Consider the following 18,140-nt stretch of genomic DNA (forward strand, 5'->3'; position numbering starts at 1 on the left):
CAGATTTTTTAAGATGTCCAAAATCCCCCCTTTTAATAGGAAATCCACAGATTTTGTTTAAATGTCTGAATTCAATATGTCCCGTTTTATAAAGAGGAAATCCACAGATTTTTATAAATGTTTTATTTAGGGATGCACCGATCCAACTTTGCATATCGGTCGATACCCAATGCCAATCCTATACCATTGCTAAATTAATAAACCTAATCCCTCACCATGTGGGAGAGACTTAAGGCATCAGGATTGACTTAAACATTACTTTACTAACTTTGTAAAACAAAATATAACAAATTAACACATATGAAATACTAATATAACAAATTAACACATATTAAATACTAATATAACAAATTAACACATATAAATATACTAAATTGCTATATATTTGTCAATAAAACAAACCATGGTGTAGGATCTTGACACAGCATTCAAATAAAAAAAAGGAGTCAAACTTCTTGAAATATATTTAAATACATAAAATAGATCAACCAAAAGTGAAAATAAGTAGCTTCACTTTGTCAAACACACAAACAGTATTTTTTTTTGCGTAATTCAAAATAAAATCTAGCACTTGAACCTGAGAATGAATAAGGAATTTATTTATAAATAAGTAAGCTAATTTTGTTAATATGGGGATCGATATCCAATCCTAATATCGCAATTCTAGTTTTAATCCAATATCTCCCTTTTTAAAGAGGAAATCCACAGATTTTTTTACATATCTAAATCCACTATCTCCCTTTTTTAAGAAAAATATTTTTTTAATGTCTGACTCAAAAAGCATCCTTTTTAAGGGAGGAATTCCACTGATTTTCTACATTTCTGTGTATTTCCACAAACAAAGGCATTCAGAGTGGTAATTCAGAGGGGTTTGATGTGAAATGCTCTGTTCTGAACCGATGACTGAAATTGTTAAAGTTGTTCACAGTAAAAGAAATAGGAGCCAGACGTCTGAAAGGTTTACTGCCTCTAAAAGCTCCCGCACAGAAAGCCATTACACAAAACGGTTATGAATACAGCGTCTGATGAAAATGAGACCTTTGGCTTGAAACATGTTATTCATATAAGCTCTTCATGGTGGAGAGGTACATGCAGTGCGTTATAAAGAATGAGTCCCACTCTTTAAGCATTATCAGCACTACAGGTACAACCATAGATCTACTGCTGGGTTTGGAAAGTAAATAAAATGATTTGTGGATATAGTTTGGCAAGTTGCCAAGCTTCTGTACAAAGCACCATTTCAAGTCAAATGACTTTGTTTTACATCTCACAGACTGAGTTATGCAGATATATAAAAAAAATCAATCGATGGAATTCCTCTTTAAGAAGCATTACAAGCCACAGCTCTGAACCCTAACCCCTAACCCTGTGGTTTAATGGTCATGCACTTTATTCATTTTTATAAGTGAATATTTGTATAGCCCCGTTTCTGAGCATGATTTCTAGTAGTGTTTTATGTCAGGAGTAATAAAGAAAGATAAAACATTATGGGACAGAAAAATAGAAACATGTGTGTAATATATCTGTTTTATAATAAAATTATGACACGTATTAAAGCTCTACCACAGGAGTTCATGACCAGGACATGATCCATCTGCAAAAGCTTCTTACATGTGTATACATTTGCGTTTTTTTCCAGATCCGCTCCGACAGGGACAAGAGTAACACACTCCGCTATAGTGTGACAGGACCAGGAGCTGACCAGACCCCTACTGGCCTCTTCATCATTGACCCCATCACTGGACAGCTGTCCGTCACCAAGCCGCTGGACCGAGAACAGATCTCCAACTTTCATGTAAGTGCCTGTGTGTGTTGTGTTTTTGCGAGTGCGTATGTGTGTGTCCTCATCCCTCTGTGCATTCCTCTAAGGACAGCCAGAGACACATTAAAACTCCCATTAAACTGCTTATCTGGGTTACCATGGCAGTCAGTCTGAGAATGCAACCTTTAACCTCCGTCTAATCCACTGTACAGAAGAGAGGGGAGTAGACAGATTTTTACTCAGAAGAGCTTATCTCAACACACACACACACATCCTACACTCCCACCCAGCATTACTAGATGTAACCTCCCCCTGCCCTCTGCATTAAATTTGGCAAGAATCATAGGCCATGGCCGGAATACTATGTGCATCCCATATTCAGCCAAGGACATCCTAAATACATATTTATGATGAATTGATTATATTATATTATATTATATTATATTATAGTAGTCATAAGGAATATGCAGGGCAGTTGAATCACTTGGTTGCTTAATAAAAGTATAATAAAGGTGGTATATTAAAGTATAATCTCCTGGCTCACACTGGTCACTGAATGCATATCAAGTGCAGCTGGGATCAATCAGAACAAGACTTGCTGTGCATAGTCTTGCAACCCCGTCTCCGGCCTGTCGCCATAGAGTCTGACGCGTTCCATTGCTTAATATGGCAGAGGGCTTTAAACAGGAGTAGACCCTTTGATTGGCATGAAAACTGACCAAAACCAGACCACTGTTTTACATGACCGTTTTTTAAAATTGGTGCTGTGTGAGAGTATATCTCACGTACTGGATTTAGAGTTCTTAGTAGAAAACTGTTACCTTGTAAAAAGGCTCATAGTCGTCAACTACTAGACAGGTAGCTACTTGTACAAGTGTGTTTCCTGTCAGATTAACACTGCGGAGAGACAGTGAAAATTAAAATCCTAGTAGTTGTGGTCAGCTCAGCTTAGAATAGATATTAGAAGCTGGGTGGAGCACCTGAGGCTGATTTTGTGACTTTGCTGACCATGGCTCTTGCAAGGGCTTTGTGCTCTTGCTGTTCTAGCAGTTATTTAGTAGTGCTAGTTTGATTCATGGGTAGCAGTAACCATCCAGGTTATGTAGATTAGCGATGGGGCTGCACATAGTATATTGTTTATTGGTTGCTGGCACAATATTGTAATGCTGAAATGTTAATTGACGATAAATATATATATATATCATATATCATACAATGTATATATCCATGGATCATATATATATATGTATATAAGATCCATACAGATAAGAAAGATCAAATTAATTACCGGGTAGTGACTCATTATTGATTTATCAGCAAAATTTCATGAATCAATAATGCAAGATGCATAATTTAAATATGGCAGTTGTTTTGTACATTATGTCATTATATGCAATTTCATAATCAATGGACTATTAAAAGTTCTGAAGGTTTTTTCCGTCTCCTTTAAAGTTGCTATTTTGGAGTGACAACGCTGATATGTTTAATATATATTAGGCATTATAACAGTATGTAGCAGAGACATCATAGTATTACCATTTTGCTTGTATCACCCAGCCAAATTTAGCAAAAGTGAGTTAACTGTATGTTTGCGCATATGTTCCGTTAGCTACGTGCTCATGCAGTGGACATTAACGGGAATCAGATGGAGAATCCCATCGATATCGTCATCAATGTGATCGACATGAATGACAACAGACCTGAGTTTTCCCATCAGATCTGGAACGGCACGGTGGACGAGGGTGCAAAGCCAGGTACTTACACATACACGTGCGCACAAATACACACACACACACACACACCTGCATACATAACCATCCTCACACAGATGAAATGCTAATCCTGTCTTATCTTCTGGATGAGCTGAAAAGTCATTAATAGCACCTGGTGCTTACCGGAAAGGCACGTGGGCCTTTTTGTGTGAAAGCTAAATTAGAGTGCTGGTGTTGTTACGCAGGGTCGGTTGTGATGACGGTCACATCGCAAGACAGAGATGACCCCAACACGGCCAACGGCATGCTGAGGTACAAGATCCTGTCTCAGAGTCCCGAGAGCCCATCCACTAACATGTTCACCATCAACAACAAGACAGGCAAGATCATCACTGTAGCAGCGGGCCTGGACAGAGAGGTGAGTGGCGTGTGTGTGTGTGTGCGCGTGTGAACTTTAAAGAATCAATGGTAGCTTACGGTCAGCACTAGCTAAATGACCCTGACTTTGAAAAATTATCTCTGACCATAACATAACATTACTAGAAAATCACTTTTATATGTAGGTACATCCCTGTAAAGTACATCTTTCAAAAGTTTGCAGTCTTTTATTTAATAATGTATATAGTATAGTATAGAGTAATGTATATAGTAGAGATATTATAATTATTATAAGCAAATGTTATTTATGGTAGTTTTAGACAGCATTGCATATATTTGGTAACATAAGAGGTTATTAAATTATAAACAATGTAATGTAATGATCTGTTTACAGTAATAGTCTATTACTTCTAATAAGAGTCTATTTAATAAGAGTCATTCCGACTATTAAATACATTATACTATCTGGTGGTTTATATGATTCGACATATTCATTACAGTAATAAAATTGTTGTTGCATGTTGAAAATATAATAATCTGCCACTAAAGTGGGTTTATTATAACTATTTACTTTCACATATATTATATAGAAACAGAGATTTCAACCAGTATTTTGAAACTTTTCATTGGCAGTGTATATACATATGGGGTGTTTGTGTGACCCCACATCCAGTCATCGCATAAAGACAGGCAGTATTGTTATGCAGTGTCCGGATTTCATTCCTGTTGTGTACAGTTTTTGATAAAACTGTGCAGTTTTATCATTTACTGAGTGTATACCCATTTTAGTCTTTCACCGTCTGCATATCTATTGAGTGTGCGTGTATGTTTTATGTCTCATGAACAGAAAGTACCCCAGTACACTCTGATCATCCAAGCCACTGACATGGAGGGAAACCCCACATACGGGCTGTCCAACACTGCCACTGCCATCATACGCCTTCTGGACGTCAATGATAACGCCCCGGAGTTCACCAGAGATACAGTGAGTTCAGTAGATATACTACTGAATCAATAGGTGTTGTAGCCAGTTCATTCAGAGGCAAAGGCATACCGCTCCAGAATGTGCTAAATGATCTTATATATATATGATGATATATGATATATATATATATATATATATATATATATATGATATATATATATATGATGAGACACCAGGCTGAATATTTGCTGATCATCATCTTGAAAACATTAGAATGTCATTTAAGTTGTAGGGTGAACTGAAAGGAGGTTTTTTGCTTATTCATTCATATGTCTTAGTCCTGTTAAATAAGTGTGTATATATTGATGTACATTAAAATACTGTAGTTGCAAGATTTGAGAGATATTTTCCCCCTCACACATACACACTGCCACTGTCCTACAAGTAACCCCCCAGTTACAACATCCAAAAAGAAATACTATGGTCTCCCTAGCTTTTGGAGCAATTGTTTTTAAAGATGATAATCAGCACACCTTCTACAATTCAGTCAAGGTGTGTCCATCTTTTGATGAGTACTGTATATTTCTACAGTACCAGACTCTTTTTTATTTCCTTATAGTGATTATTTATGTCGAGCTGCAGCATACAAAGCAGCATCAGACTCATCAGAATGCCATCAGAGGCATGTGCCTTCCCAAAGGTGGAACTCTTATCACAGATACCTTTTGACAAATCACAGTAATGGGATTCAGGCATGAGCTGAGCGATGCAGGGTTAGATTTCCCAGCAGTGTCTTGGACATCCAGCTTCCTTATCGGGGTAGAGCAGTTTTTTTTTTTACTATATGTGATTTAATGGTGACAGTGGAACTAAACTGTAGGGAAACGTAGCCCAGTTAGAAGGTTTAACAACTGTTGCTCTAAAGAAAATGCTGCAGAAAGGAGGAGAGGTGCTATTATGGCAGTTTTTTTTTGGCCCTAGAGTAAAAAGGTTCTGCTCCCAGAATCTCAATCACACAGCTTGTGGGAAATGCTGTATTCTAAGATTACACCACATTGTGATAAAGTGGGCTGAAATCAACAAGTGGTCCCAAGTCAACAGTCCCATTTTACTAGGAGCCCAATTGATATCATTTGTCAACAGAAAAACAAGGTTGTTCTCTCGGTGGGAGAATACAGATTTACTTTATTATACATTTACCACCCTGAGATTACTTACGACAAGCATGCCTGTCTCTCTTTCTCTCTCGCTTTCTCTGTCTACTCTTGTCTCTCCTACTCACTCATTCACGCTCCAGTTCTACGGAGAGGTCCCCGAGAACCGCGTAAATGAGATCGTGGCCAACCTGACAGTAACAGACAAAGACAAGCCCGGCACCCCGGCCTGGAACGCAGTGTACCGCATCACGCTCGGAGACCCGACCGGGCGCTTCTCCATCCCCACTGACCCCACCACCAACGAGGGCCTTGTCACTGTAGTGAAGGTGAGGCGCATGCACGTTCTGTTCGCCATTTTCCAGAAGCACGAGTTCAAACGCAGAGCAAAGACAGTTTCCATAGCAACAAAGCCAGTCAACAGCCGCTACCCCCTCTTCATCTGGGATAATGGTTTGTAAGTGGTTTAATTGGAGAATGAGTCATTCATTAATTATTGCTCCAGCTACTCCTCTCTTTGTATTCATCAGCACTAATATCCTTTCATCTTAAACAGCACTTCTGCTCTGTTTATTTGGTATGGAACATATTATGCAATTGCATTAACGCCGGGCTCCGTGTGCGTTTGTGTTGTGTCCCCCCACAGCCTATCGATTATGAGATGAATCGCTCATACATGTTGACCGTGGTGGCTGAGAATGAGGTCCCCTTAGCCGGAGGGATCCACCGCACCCGCCAGTCTACAGCCTCCATTTCCATACGCATCATCGACGTGAACGAGAGCCCCAACTTTGACTCCAACCCCAAACAGGTCAAACTGGACGAGGGGCTTCCGGCAGGGTCAACGCTGACCACCTTCATAGCCCACGACCCTGACAGACACATGCAGCAGAGCATCAGGTAGAAATACACAGTACCTACAAAGAGCCTGCCCACACATCTAATGCACGAAAACACAGCAAACTCACACACACACATTCACACACAAGCGTGTCATGCCATTTCAAATGACAGTCGTGACAGCTAGGGGTGTGAGTGATATGGGTCACAGAAAGTTGCATTTTCATTACACACAGCATGTATCAAGACATTTCGAATGGGTTCCGAGGATTTTGTTATCTAGGACTATGCATGTGATTTTAGCCCATTTGTAAGTCCGATTTGGTTATAGCCGACAGAATTTCAGGGCCGGTCCAAATTATCGCTCGATCTGCCTGTGGTTTTGACACACAGTGTTATAGGCAAGGCAACGCCCGATTTGCTGCCCAAACAAGCTTCGAGTGAGCAGTCGGGTGATGGATTTCTGACGCGTCGGAAGACTTTGTCACTTGTCTCGCAGTTTGAGCAGTCTCAGGAGCCGATTTCTGAGCTGCAAGTCGTAGACTGTATTGGTTACAGACGTTTACATATATAAAGATACTGAAAATTTCATTTGCCGGCTGACAGAATCCGTCTGTGAGTCACAGAAGACACAGAGCGAGTTGAAAAGGTTTTGGACACCCCCACACACGTCCACAGGGAACTCTTAGCGTGAAGTATCTCTGCAAAATGGACAAACCACACTGTCCACGTCTTCTCGGCCACTTGTGGGTCCACGGAGTACTTTTTTCCTCCTTGTTCATGTAATTTCAGCGCACAGCATGGCACAGGTTAGCACAGCTAGGCACATTTCTGATATACAGAGCACCATATTCTGCTGACTTGAGTGCGTGTATGTTGATAGAGCTCTGCCTACAGGCTGCGTTTCACGTGAGGGTTGAGCAGGCAGATCAACAAATCGTGGACAGTGTGAGCATATAAATCGTGGCCGTTGTCCGTACGCAGCTTTAGATGGGTCTACAGTTTATTCATTTAATGTCATATTTTTCTGCAATGCTAACCCAGCAATGCTAACCCATTTAATGTTTATTTATCATAACTGGCAGACTTGTCCTTATTGGAAAGTGACACCGATCCACATTTATCTCTTTAAAAAAAACAAACGATTGATAAAATTATTTTTAATTGATCATCCACAATATGCTTGGGAACGCATTTACAACATCTGCATGGACATTGTAGAAATCTATCAAATTGCAAATGATCCCCACTACTGTATCAAAGTATTGATACCTCTGCTACCTCTGCTATTGATACCTCTGCTAACCACACATCTCACATTTTCTCTCTGTTATAGATACTCCAAGCTGTTTGACCCAGCCAACTGGCTGGAGATCGACCCCAACAACGGGCGAATCTCCACTATTGCCCTCCTGGACCGCGAGTCCCCTTATGTCAGGAACAACCTCTACAATGCTACCTTCATGGCCTCCGACAATGGTAAGCTGTGTGTGTGAGTGTGAGGTGTGTGTGTGTGTGAGATGCAGCTCAGTGGAGAGTTTAAATGAATTCCTGGTTCAGGAGTGGATGAGTGATCGTATTGATCTCAGCTGTGGGGAACAATTATCCCCAAATTAACTCATAGAGGGACACGGGCATACACACTCTTTGACTCACATGAAAACAGATTTTCACTCATGTACCGTGGAAATAGAAGCAAGACCCTCTTACCACTCTCTCGCTCTCGCTCCCTATCACACACACTTGTTCTTTCGCACATGCTAACACACACTGCAGCCTGTGTAAAACTGGGATGCGCACATTTGCTTGGATCTATTCTTCCGCAGTTGTTAGCATTCCCACAGCATCGGATCGGTGTGAAAAACACTCGTTCCCTCCCTCTCACACACACACACACGCACACACACTCATGACTGTGTGAAGGAGATCTCTATAAACACTCGGTTAACCTGTGGTCCCAGAGTGTTTTGCGCACAGTAGGGCACTCGTGCTTTTCGATTGCTGCTGGTTTTCACTGTAACACTCCGGCAGTGGCACTTCCTTTCCCGTGGCTCCCATCATTCAGGCTGATGATCTAAAGAGCGCTTACAGTCAGCGCTCTACTCTTTTTGCCATGCTCTTAGTAAATGACTGGTGGTGTTATTTGTGAAGCCAGTTTGATGATGTGACAGACGGCAGATGTAGGCCAGCCAGTATCTTCTGCAGATGATTGGCAATGTCACGTAGTCTGTGATTATGCACGCCATAAATACTGTATGATTATTATGTGTTATGTTGTCAACGGCTAACAGGTCCAAGAGTTTCTCTCTCTGAGTCTGGAAAATTAGCACCTGCTCTCCTGATGAACGAGTAGAGTCCTAATTTCCCTCTCTCTGTCTCTCTCTCTCTTTCCACAGGTATTCCTCCAGCCAGTGGGACGGGCACTCTGCAGGTCTATCTGTTGGACATCAACGACAACGCCCCACGGGTGTTTCCTCAGGAGACAGAGATGTGTGAGCGCCCCGACCCCAACGGCATCAACATCACAGCAGTGGACGGAGATCTGAACCCCAACGCAGGGCCATTCGCCTTCGAGCTGGCCAGCAGGCCTTCTGACATCCGCCGCAACTGGACACTGACTCGCATCAGTGGTACGTCAAGTAGTGGTCTAACAATGCACTTAGCCCACGCTTCAAGTCTGGCTACCTAAAAATGCTTTGCTATCTTCACATTAACATACATACACCACATGTCCAAATGTTTGTGGACACTACTTAAAGTCGCACCCGTTGTTGACACAGACATGCAAATGCACACACACACACACAGCTTGTCTAGTCCCCGGAGAGAAGTATTGCCAATAGAATTGGACTTTCTGGAGCTGATAAACAAACATGAACCTATTGACACTATGCCTAATGCCAGGCGTGGGCTAAAAGGGGTATAAAGCCCCCAGCGTTGAGCTGTGGAGCAGTAGAAGAACTGTGTTCTTCTTCCCTGTCCAATAAGTTTTGGAGGGGTTGGGGATGAGGTGGGGTGGTGATCATACAACAACTTGACCTCATTAACACTCTTCTTGTCGAATGCAGTCAAATCCTCACAGCAATGCTTTACAATCTAGTAGAAAGTCTTTCCTAGACAGTAGAGCTAGATACTCAAACAAAAGCAGGACAAACTCTTTTTTTGAATATCCTTGATTTCAGAAGACACAAAGAATGAGCAGGTGTCCCAATACGTTTGTCCATATAGTACATTATTTGCTATTGTAAGAAAACCTGATCTCCAAAATGGTATATTCAAAGGAATCTTTTAATGCAAAATGAAAGAAAACAGGATGATGTGCTCTTTTAATTTCCTGTTGATTCATTAATTATGGAATTATGAACATAATAGCCTTAAATTGCTTAGTAATTAGCTGGCAAGCACATCTTGTACTATTAGTGAATCAGTATATGTGCACTGGCTGCTTCATTAGCAACACCATCCATGTAGGTCTATTTAACTGGTGTGCCGCTGCAGACAATAGCCTGTTGCCATGCACAGTTCCTATTAGGCATCCTCTAGTCCTTCATCAGTGTGCAGAGTCCTACAACAGAGCAGCTCTTGGCTGGACATTTTTGGTTGGTGGACTATTTTCAACCTGGCAACGACACTGACGTGTGAAAAACTCAAGCAGCACTAGTGCGCATGATACAGTCGTGCCAGCACTACACACACTGCACTGTCAGTATCACTGCTGTTTAGAAAATCGTCCTCCACCACCCAAATAAAATCTCATTACTCCCATGATCAAAAAACGATCAATGATGGGGTATTGGAGGACTGACAAACAGTGGGGTCTGTATATATTCACTGATGGTGAAGGTGGAGGAACAAGGCAGGGTAAATGTATTCAGTGTATTGACAGATAAATATTGTCATGGCTGTCTCTTTTCCAGGTGATTATGTTCAGCTGAGTCTGAGAACTGGCTCTCTTCAGAGTGGAATCTACGAGGTGCCAATCATCATCACCGATTCGGGCAACTTGCCGATGGCCAATACCTCTTATCTGCGGGTGAAAGTGTGCCAGTGTGATCGCCACGGCGACTGCGTAGACATGGAGCGCATAATGGCTGCTGGTCTGGGCACTGGAGCCATCATCGCCATCCTCATCTGCATCATCATTCTTCTGGGTATGTCTCACGCACCAATGCGTGCCACTTAAAACTGTGCAGTGTGGCTAAAAAGTTCCTTTTTGGCTTCAGGGTAGGCGTCCACTTGTAAAATGCTTGTTTTGTCACCTGTCAGACTCTTGTTAAGCTGAAGGCTACAACGACTCATTTTGCATTGCTCGGTCTGTCCCTGACTCTCTCTGTCTCTCTCTCTCTCTCTCTCTCTTTCTGTAGTACTGGTGCTGATGTTTGTGATGTGGATGAAGAGGAGAGATAAGGAGCGACAGGCCAAGCAGCTGCTGATCGACCCGGAGGACGACGTCCGAGACAACATCCTCAAATACGATGAGGAGGGAGGTGGAGAGGAGGACCAGGTACGTGCACTCTGTTGCCCAGTTGTCAGCTTGTGTGTGAATGAAAAACACAGATTTTAATGAACACATGGGGTGCTTTGTTAGGCAGACAAAGGCTTCCAGCATCTCAGACTGAAACTCTGCTGAGCATAGGTGCCGCACAGAGTATTTTGATTCGTTTATTGATGTATAAACAGTAAGTTTGTGACTTTGGTTGGGGTGAAAAATGCCTTTTAATAATAATACAACCCTGTTTTTTTGCCTCACAATAAAGCACAATGATTTTTCTTCTATAGTGGGCTCATCACAAGGATTAGTTCTGCTTTTATTGGCTGGTTTACATCATCGTGACAGCTTATAGGAGTTAGTTTTGTGTTCAGCACTGTAACAAGAAGAACATTGTCTTTAATCATTATTCTTAACAGATACAAGTCTCAACCTGCTTGCTTCCCTGAGTCTGGGTTCCTTATATGGTGCTTTTGAGTTCCCCTTCTGATGTGTGGTTAGGTTTAGTCTAAGGCAGTCCAGTTTGTTATCCATTTTGGTAGTGTTAGCTTTTAGCCAAGCATGGGGATATGCTCGCTGCGTACATAGTAACATAGTATCTCCAGGGCAAAACTAAAGAAACCAGCTTTGGTCACCTTGGGTGTCTTGGAGGATCAGCTACGTTTGTGGTGTGGGAAAAATAGTCCTTTTTTTATTTTAGTGAATCATCCCTTAAGAACCGGTACCTACAGAGAGCAGTAGCTGTTTCCCCTGTTCCTTTCCTCAACCTACATGTGTGTATCTTTGTGCAGGACTACGATCTGAGTCAGCTGCAGCAGCCGGACACTCTGGAGCACGACCTGGTGAAGCCAGTGGGCATCCGGCGGCTGGATGAGCGCCCACTGCATCCAGAGCCCAGCTACCCACTCCGCTCCGCAGCACCACACCCCGGAGACATCGGAGACTTTATCCATGAGGTGTGTTGTGTGTGTGCGCTATGTCATATAAACTGTGGGATGGCTCCAGTGATTCTAGGTAATGGTGATTGATTGGCTACTCGGTCTTCAGTCCTATTAGATTTGGATGGACATTAGTCTGTCTTAGCTGTTCTGTACAATCTTCTGCAGTCAGTGGTTGGCCGCGTTCCGCGCTCCACACACCCTCACTTGCTCGCGTACACACAAGCCTTGCAGGCATTAAGCAGTGCTGGCTGCACAGCGGAGAAAAGTGAGAAACGGTTTAAAAGAGGATATGAATTAAACATTAGATCTAAGCTTAAGTAAGTGCGCTTAAAAGAGAGTTAAGCTTTGTAGCAGTGTGTTCTGGGGAGCTGCAGTATATTTCACTCGGGTGTAGCTGGAACTCTTTGGAATATTAGATCTCAGGGCAGGCGAGGTTCCTGTGTTGTGAGTGCAGTTCTAGATGATGATATTCTGTGTGTACATTAGCTGTTTGTGGAGCTGCGTTAAAACAGAACGAGGTGTCAGTTGCAGGCTATTTCCTGTAGGATATTGTGTTTATATTGGGGGTGTAAATGTCTGACCTTACAACAATTCAATTTTATTACGTCGTTTTTTACGATTGAGTCTATCATAAAGTCCTGGGGTGGTCTGGGAAATCAGGGGGATGGGGGGGATATGTGCAGCCAGAAATGTATTTGTGAAAACTAGGTGATTAAACAGCGTTTATATGTCTGTGTTACCACAGAAGGACAAGCAGTGTTATCAGAAATGGTAATCTTATGTGTTTTTTAGTACATGTTTAGTGTAGAAAATCACTTTTTCTGCCTAATGCAATGCAATGTGATCTTTCACTAAAAAGTGTCATCTAAAAGTGGGGTGGACATTAGGGGTCTCCCCCTAACCCAAACCACCCCAAAACTGTACCAGTGATCTCAAATTTCAGCAAAATTTGATTTAGTAGTAACATTATTTACTACTGTTTGAAAGTGTTTACACTACAGATGAACATAGTAAAACATTCTTAACTTTCAATGTAGGTCAGTCTAAAAATTTTAGTCCAAGTAATTTTGGAGCATTTGGTCCATTCATCGTAAAATTCTGCCAGATGCCAGATTCACATTAGGTCAAAAATGGAAATACAAGGTTTATGTGGTACAAAGATATGCTTGCAATGAGCCCATTCATTTGTAATCTATCAATATGATTACAATCAATTCATATTGGAATGTTTTATAATAAAAATAAACAACATTCCAAAGTGAATACAGTCAAATCACCACCCTCAGATTAAAGCATTGCTACATACTGACTACACTCAGGTTTCGCAAGCGCAATGTGTTTGCCTTATCCCCTCTCCCCCTTGTTTTTATGTTTGAAATTCCTGACGTTTCCATCTCCCAGTGTGGTTGTGGGTAGTGTGCGGATGCTGAGGGCTGTAGTCGTGTGACAGTGCAGCATTGGGAGGTGGCGAGTTTGTTTTAGTTTGATATCTTTATCAGTGTGAGTCAGACAGCTGGAGAGTCTCTAGAGCTCTGGCTGCCTCCAAATAACCCCGTAGGCTTTAGCCTGTTCATACTCAAGCATCTGCCTTCATACTGACCCCAATCCCTCTCTCCACTCCTCCCTGCTCCTCACTCTACTCCTCATGCAATGCTCTCAGCTTATCTCATCTCCTTTAGTCTCTCCTGGCATTGTTTTCCACTTCTCACTATTCCTCTTTTCTCTTCCTCTACAGTTTTCTGCTCTCCCATGCTCTCCTTCCTTCTCCTCACTCATCCTTCTAGTGTGCACTCATCCTCTGCCCCCCCCCCCCCCCCCCATGTATGCCCTTATTTCTTCTCTTAACCTTCCCTCCTCTCATCTTGTCCTGTCATCTTTTCGCATCTTCACACTTAGTCTATTCCAGTCCTTTCTTCTCCCGCTTCCTTCCCTGCCCCTTTTCCCCCGATCTCATCCTGCTTTCCTCCATCTCCCTCCAAGGCTGTGTACGACACTCGAGTGCTCTGCAATATGTTCATGCAGCACTTGAGATATTTCTGGATGACGCTTCGTTATGAATATTTCAGAAAGCAAGTTGTCGTGTAAGAGGATCATTTTCCAGAACACAGGGTAAAACGGATGGAAGGAGTCTGACATCTCTATGAGGAATGGCCATTTCAGCCTGTTTTGCTACTGGGATTTTTAAACTAATACTATTGGAATATCCAGATGAGAAAACAAAACCTATGGTTTATTTGATTGTGAAACTAACCAGTGTGCCAGTTGATTTGTTAATGTGTGCATACTTCCAGTTAACATATAAAATGATTAGCCACACAACTAGGAATATTTCAGTATATTAAGGAAAGTTAATTAGCTGCTTCTGTTCTGACAGTGCAGTTCTACATCCTAAATCCTAATGAACAGTAATTAGGTAATATCTCATTTGGCCTATGTTTTTGCCAAATGATTTAAACTGTCTTATTTAAATAGCTGAACACCATTAAAATAGTTCCTGTGCACATGTACAGTGTGCAGAGTCTGAGCACCCCTGGCTAAATGACACATTTTATAGTGAGTAAACACAGCATCTGTTGCTAATCAGAAATAAACACTGTATTATCAGCTGAATCAAGTAACCATGAGAAATGAAAGCAATAGATACTCACAAGTCAGGGAACGGCTATACCTTTTTAGCTTGTTTCTGCAGTATGCATTGATAATTATTAGGAAATAGCACTTTAAGGGAACTGTGGGGTCACTATTGTATAACTGCTTGTATGCTATTAAGAAAGAAACATGAACCGTTCCATTGAGCAGCTTCACTTAAACAAACATAATCTTCATGGGAGAGTCATAAAAAGCAAACCTTACCTGGGACCTTATCACAGAACTCAGTGTTTGCAGTGAGAACATCAAGAGAAAGCAGATGTTGCGACTTCAAACATCAGGTTTTATGATGAGGTCCCAGATGTGGACTGATGTGCACCGATGAAATCAAATATGCCATAAAGAAGCTGTGCATACAAGGCAACCCAAGAATACCTACGATTTAGAGGCCTCCTGTGAGGAAGACTAGGGGGAAATTCCATCTACAAGATCTCAAAGACCTTAGCTGCTACAAAACGTGTCTGCGAGCTGTGTTTCTAACTCCTGACTGTGGAAGGTGTTTTGCACTGTTCACACAGTTGATTCAGATATATGCTATGAATCACTCAAAACCGCCCTTAAAAGTTGGTTAAAACCCTTTCGTCTGTTCTTTCCTGATGCCCCAGGGTCTGAAGGCAGCGGACACGGACCCCACGGCTCCCCCATACGACTCCCTGTTGGTGTTTGACTACGAGGGCAGCGGTTCCACAGCTGGCTCGCTCAGCTCCCTGCACTCCTCCAGCTCTGGCGGAGACCAGGACTATGACTACCTCAACGACTGGGGACCACGCTTCCGCAAGCTGGCCGACATGTACGGAGGCAACGACGACTAGCCAGCCCCACCATTCCCCTTAGCCCAGATATGTCCCAAGACCACCGGAGGAAGAGGTGCAACAACAACAAAAAAATCAAAATAAAATATATATTAAAAAAAAAAAAAAAAACAGAAGAGTGGCACTTTTTTATCATGGGACATGGACAGGGTGTAAAATCAGAAGAATGAAGAAAGCGATATTCCCCCAGGAGAGGATGAGCGAGAGGAAGGAGGATCACCATGGCAACAAAACTGGCTCTTTCCCAGGTTTTCTGCTGGAACGAAGAAGAGCCAGCTGAAGGAATCTGGACTAGCTCTGGATCAGGCCAGTTTTTTGCCTAAGTGAGGGACCCTTTGGTGCGATAATTGAAACTTAAAAAAAACAAAAAAAAAACAAGCAAACAAACACTGAAGGAACACTACAAGAACGTTGAGAGGAACGCTCAGTTACACTTGAATTTCACAGTACAGAAGCACTGGGATATTACGTGCCTTTTTGTACATTTTTCGTTGTTTTATTCCTGCTTTTTACTTCAGATCTGATTACTTGGTTTCATTGGCTTTATTGGCTCTGAGTTTTTCGAGTGGTTCTGTTGTGAGCCTGTTTATAGAATACGGTTATGCTTCTACACGCTTCTGTTTGTACGCCATCACGCTGTTCCACCCCGTCACGTACCGCAGCCAAGCCGAAGACGAGGCCGAGAGAACAGCATTGTACAGTACGCTAGAAATTTAGATAGTTTTCGATTTCCGTGTCATTGAGTTTTCTTTTGTTTTTATATTATTCATTGTTTTCCACCAAAAGTTTAATTTATGCAGCCAGTGCGAAGAGGAGGGGGGCAACTCCTGTCATTGTTTGCTAGCAGACTTTTTTTTCCATCGGTTTGATTTCTCCTTTTTTATGTGACATTGTTTTACACAAATAAAACTGTTTCTTTTGTTAACGCTCCATCTGCCTTAGTCACCCCTATGGTATTCTTTCTGTTTTTTTAACTCTACTGTAAATTAAATGGTGTGTACAGTTTTATTTTTTCCCCTTTTTTTGTTGATGTAGTCAATGAAGAAGTACAAGGAGTATGAAACTTGTATACTACAAATGAAAGCCTTTTTGCATGTTTTTATCTTTTCAGTATAAAAAAAATTCCAAAATTTATTTACCCAGGAAAAAAGAAAACAAACAAATAAAGCTCCAACTCGGGAGAGACACAGCACCAGAGAGGCAGCAGTTTTCTCGGAATAACTTCCAACTCCCTCCCCACATCAATTAATTACAGTTTTTTTCCCCCCTCTGGTCTCTTCTAATAGCCGCTGGTTGCTCTTGCCCCAGTGAGCCAGCCCAGCTGGAAAAATCTTTTCTCCTGGCTTTTCCCCAACTTCTCTCCTTCCAGCATTACCAAGGCCATCCCCACTGCTACACTCCACGGGCTATTCTTACGGACAGTGGGCTGGAGGCTTCAGAGTGTACTCTGCACACTTCTTACAGCTCTACTGGAGCACACCAGAGATGGACCGAAGAGCAGAGCCCGTTACTGAAGTTTCAGCATTGCCCTAATCCCTAGTGCTGTCTCTCTGCATCAGAGGCTAAAGGGAGTGTGTGTGTGTGTGTGTGTGTGTGTATGTGTGTTTGTGCGCACATTTGCGTGTGTGTGTGCGCTTGTGTGTGAGTGTGTATGTGTGTGTACATGCATTCCGGGCTGTCACAGAAGGGCCGAGCAGCACTAGTCTAAAGAGCAGAGCGTATGTAGTTCTCCAGTTCACACTCAGGTGACTGACAGTAGGATGGTTGAATGACAGCTGCCTGATGACTGGCAGCCGCCGGGGTTCTGTGGGCTATGTTTGCCGTTACATGTGGATGTTATGACCATGGCAGCCCAACTGGCCAATAAAAGTCTAATTTTGGAATCCATCCTCTTGGCTTATTTCATAACCAGTGTGTGTGTATGGGGAAAGGGGGGGGGTTAATGATTGTCCACTTTTGTCATCATTTGTCTCCTATCTGTGTACAAACACAGTGATAATCCAGTGCCATTCACAGACACAGCAATATCAATATCAAGTAATTCACATTCTGTCAATGTTCAATAATTCTGATTATTCTGATTTGGATCGCATTCAAAAAGCCAGACAGGTTTTCCTTAAACATTCCATGTTCTGTACTTTTCATTTAAATGAAAGAGTTTGGTGTACTATGTAATTATCATCATTCACACTGGAGTTATAAGGACTGCTTTTTGCTCCTGGGGTCCCCCTACATTTGAGGAGTATAATTCACTTTCATACCACTGCTGTAAATACAAATCACTCCATAAGCACCACCCTTTATGGATAGCTCCACAAGGGCATTTGTTGGCCAACTGAGAGACATAGAACCAGCACGAGAAGCTAGAGAAGCATGTGGACTGAGACCGTGGACTAATACTACAGGACTGTCCACAAATATGACTCAGGTTACACGCAGCATTATGCGGTTCTCACCTGTGTTGCTCCACTAAAAGTT

The 18,140-nt window shown here is 42.1% G+C and overlaps 1 protein-coding gene across 1 annotated transcript in view; it reads left to right on the plus strand.

The window, feature by feature from the left end:
• cdh2 (cadherin 2, type 1, N-cadherin (neuronal)) overlaps positions 1 to 17,549 on the plus strand; it is a 52,015-nt gene extending 34,466 nt beyond the window's left edge. The window contains exons 5-16 of the mRNA XM_072682694.1: positions 1,640 to 1,795; positions 3,372 to 3,516; positions 3,720 to 3,892; positions 4,700 to 4,837; positions 6,075 to 6,260; positions 6,578 to 6,831; positions 8,108 to 8,250; positions 9,168 to 9,401; positions 10,689 to 10,922; positions 11,136 to 11,275; positions 12,052 to 12,216; positions 15,456 to 17,549. Coding sequence (XP_072538795.1) covers positions 1,640 to 1,795; positions 3,372 to 3,516; positions 3,720 to 3,892; positions 4,700 to 4,837; positions 6,075 to 6,260; positions 6,578 to 6,831; positions 8,108 to 8,250; positions 9,168 to 9,401; positions 10,689 to 10,922; positions 11,136 to 11,275; positions 12,052 to 12,216; positions 15,456 to 15,662 — 2,175 coding nt within the window. The 3' untranslated portion in view covers positions 15,663 to 17,549. The remainder of the gene's footprint in view (positions 1 to 1,639; positions 1,796 to 3,371; positions 3,517 to 3,719; positions 3,893 to 4,699; positions 4,838 to 6,074; positions 6,261 to 6,577; positions 6,832 to 8,107; positions 8,251 to 9,167; positions 9,402 to 10,688; positions 10,923 to 11,135; positions 11,276 to 12,051; positions 12,217 to 15,455) is intronic.
• The last annotated feature ends 591 nt before the right edge of the window (positions 17,550 to 18,140 follow it).

The sequence above is a fragment of the Salminus brasiliensis genome, chromosome 1 (genome assembly GCF_030463535.1).
Source record: "Salminus brasiliensis chromosome 1, fSalBra1.hap2, whole genome shotgun sequence".
Lineage (NCBI taxonomy): Eukaryota > Metazoa > Chordata > Actinopteri > Characiformes > Bryconidae > Salminus > Salminus brasiliensis.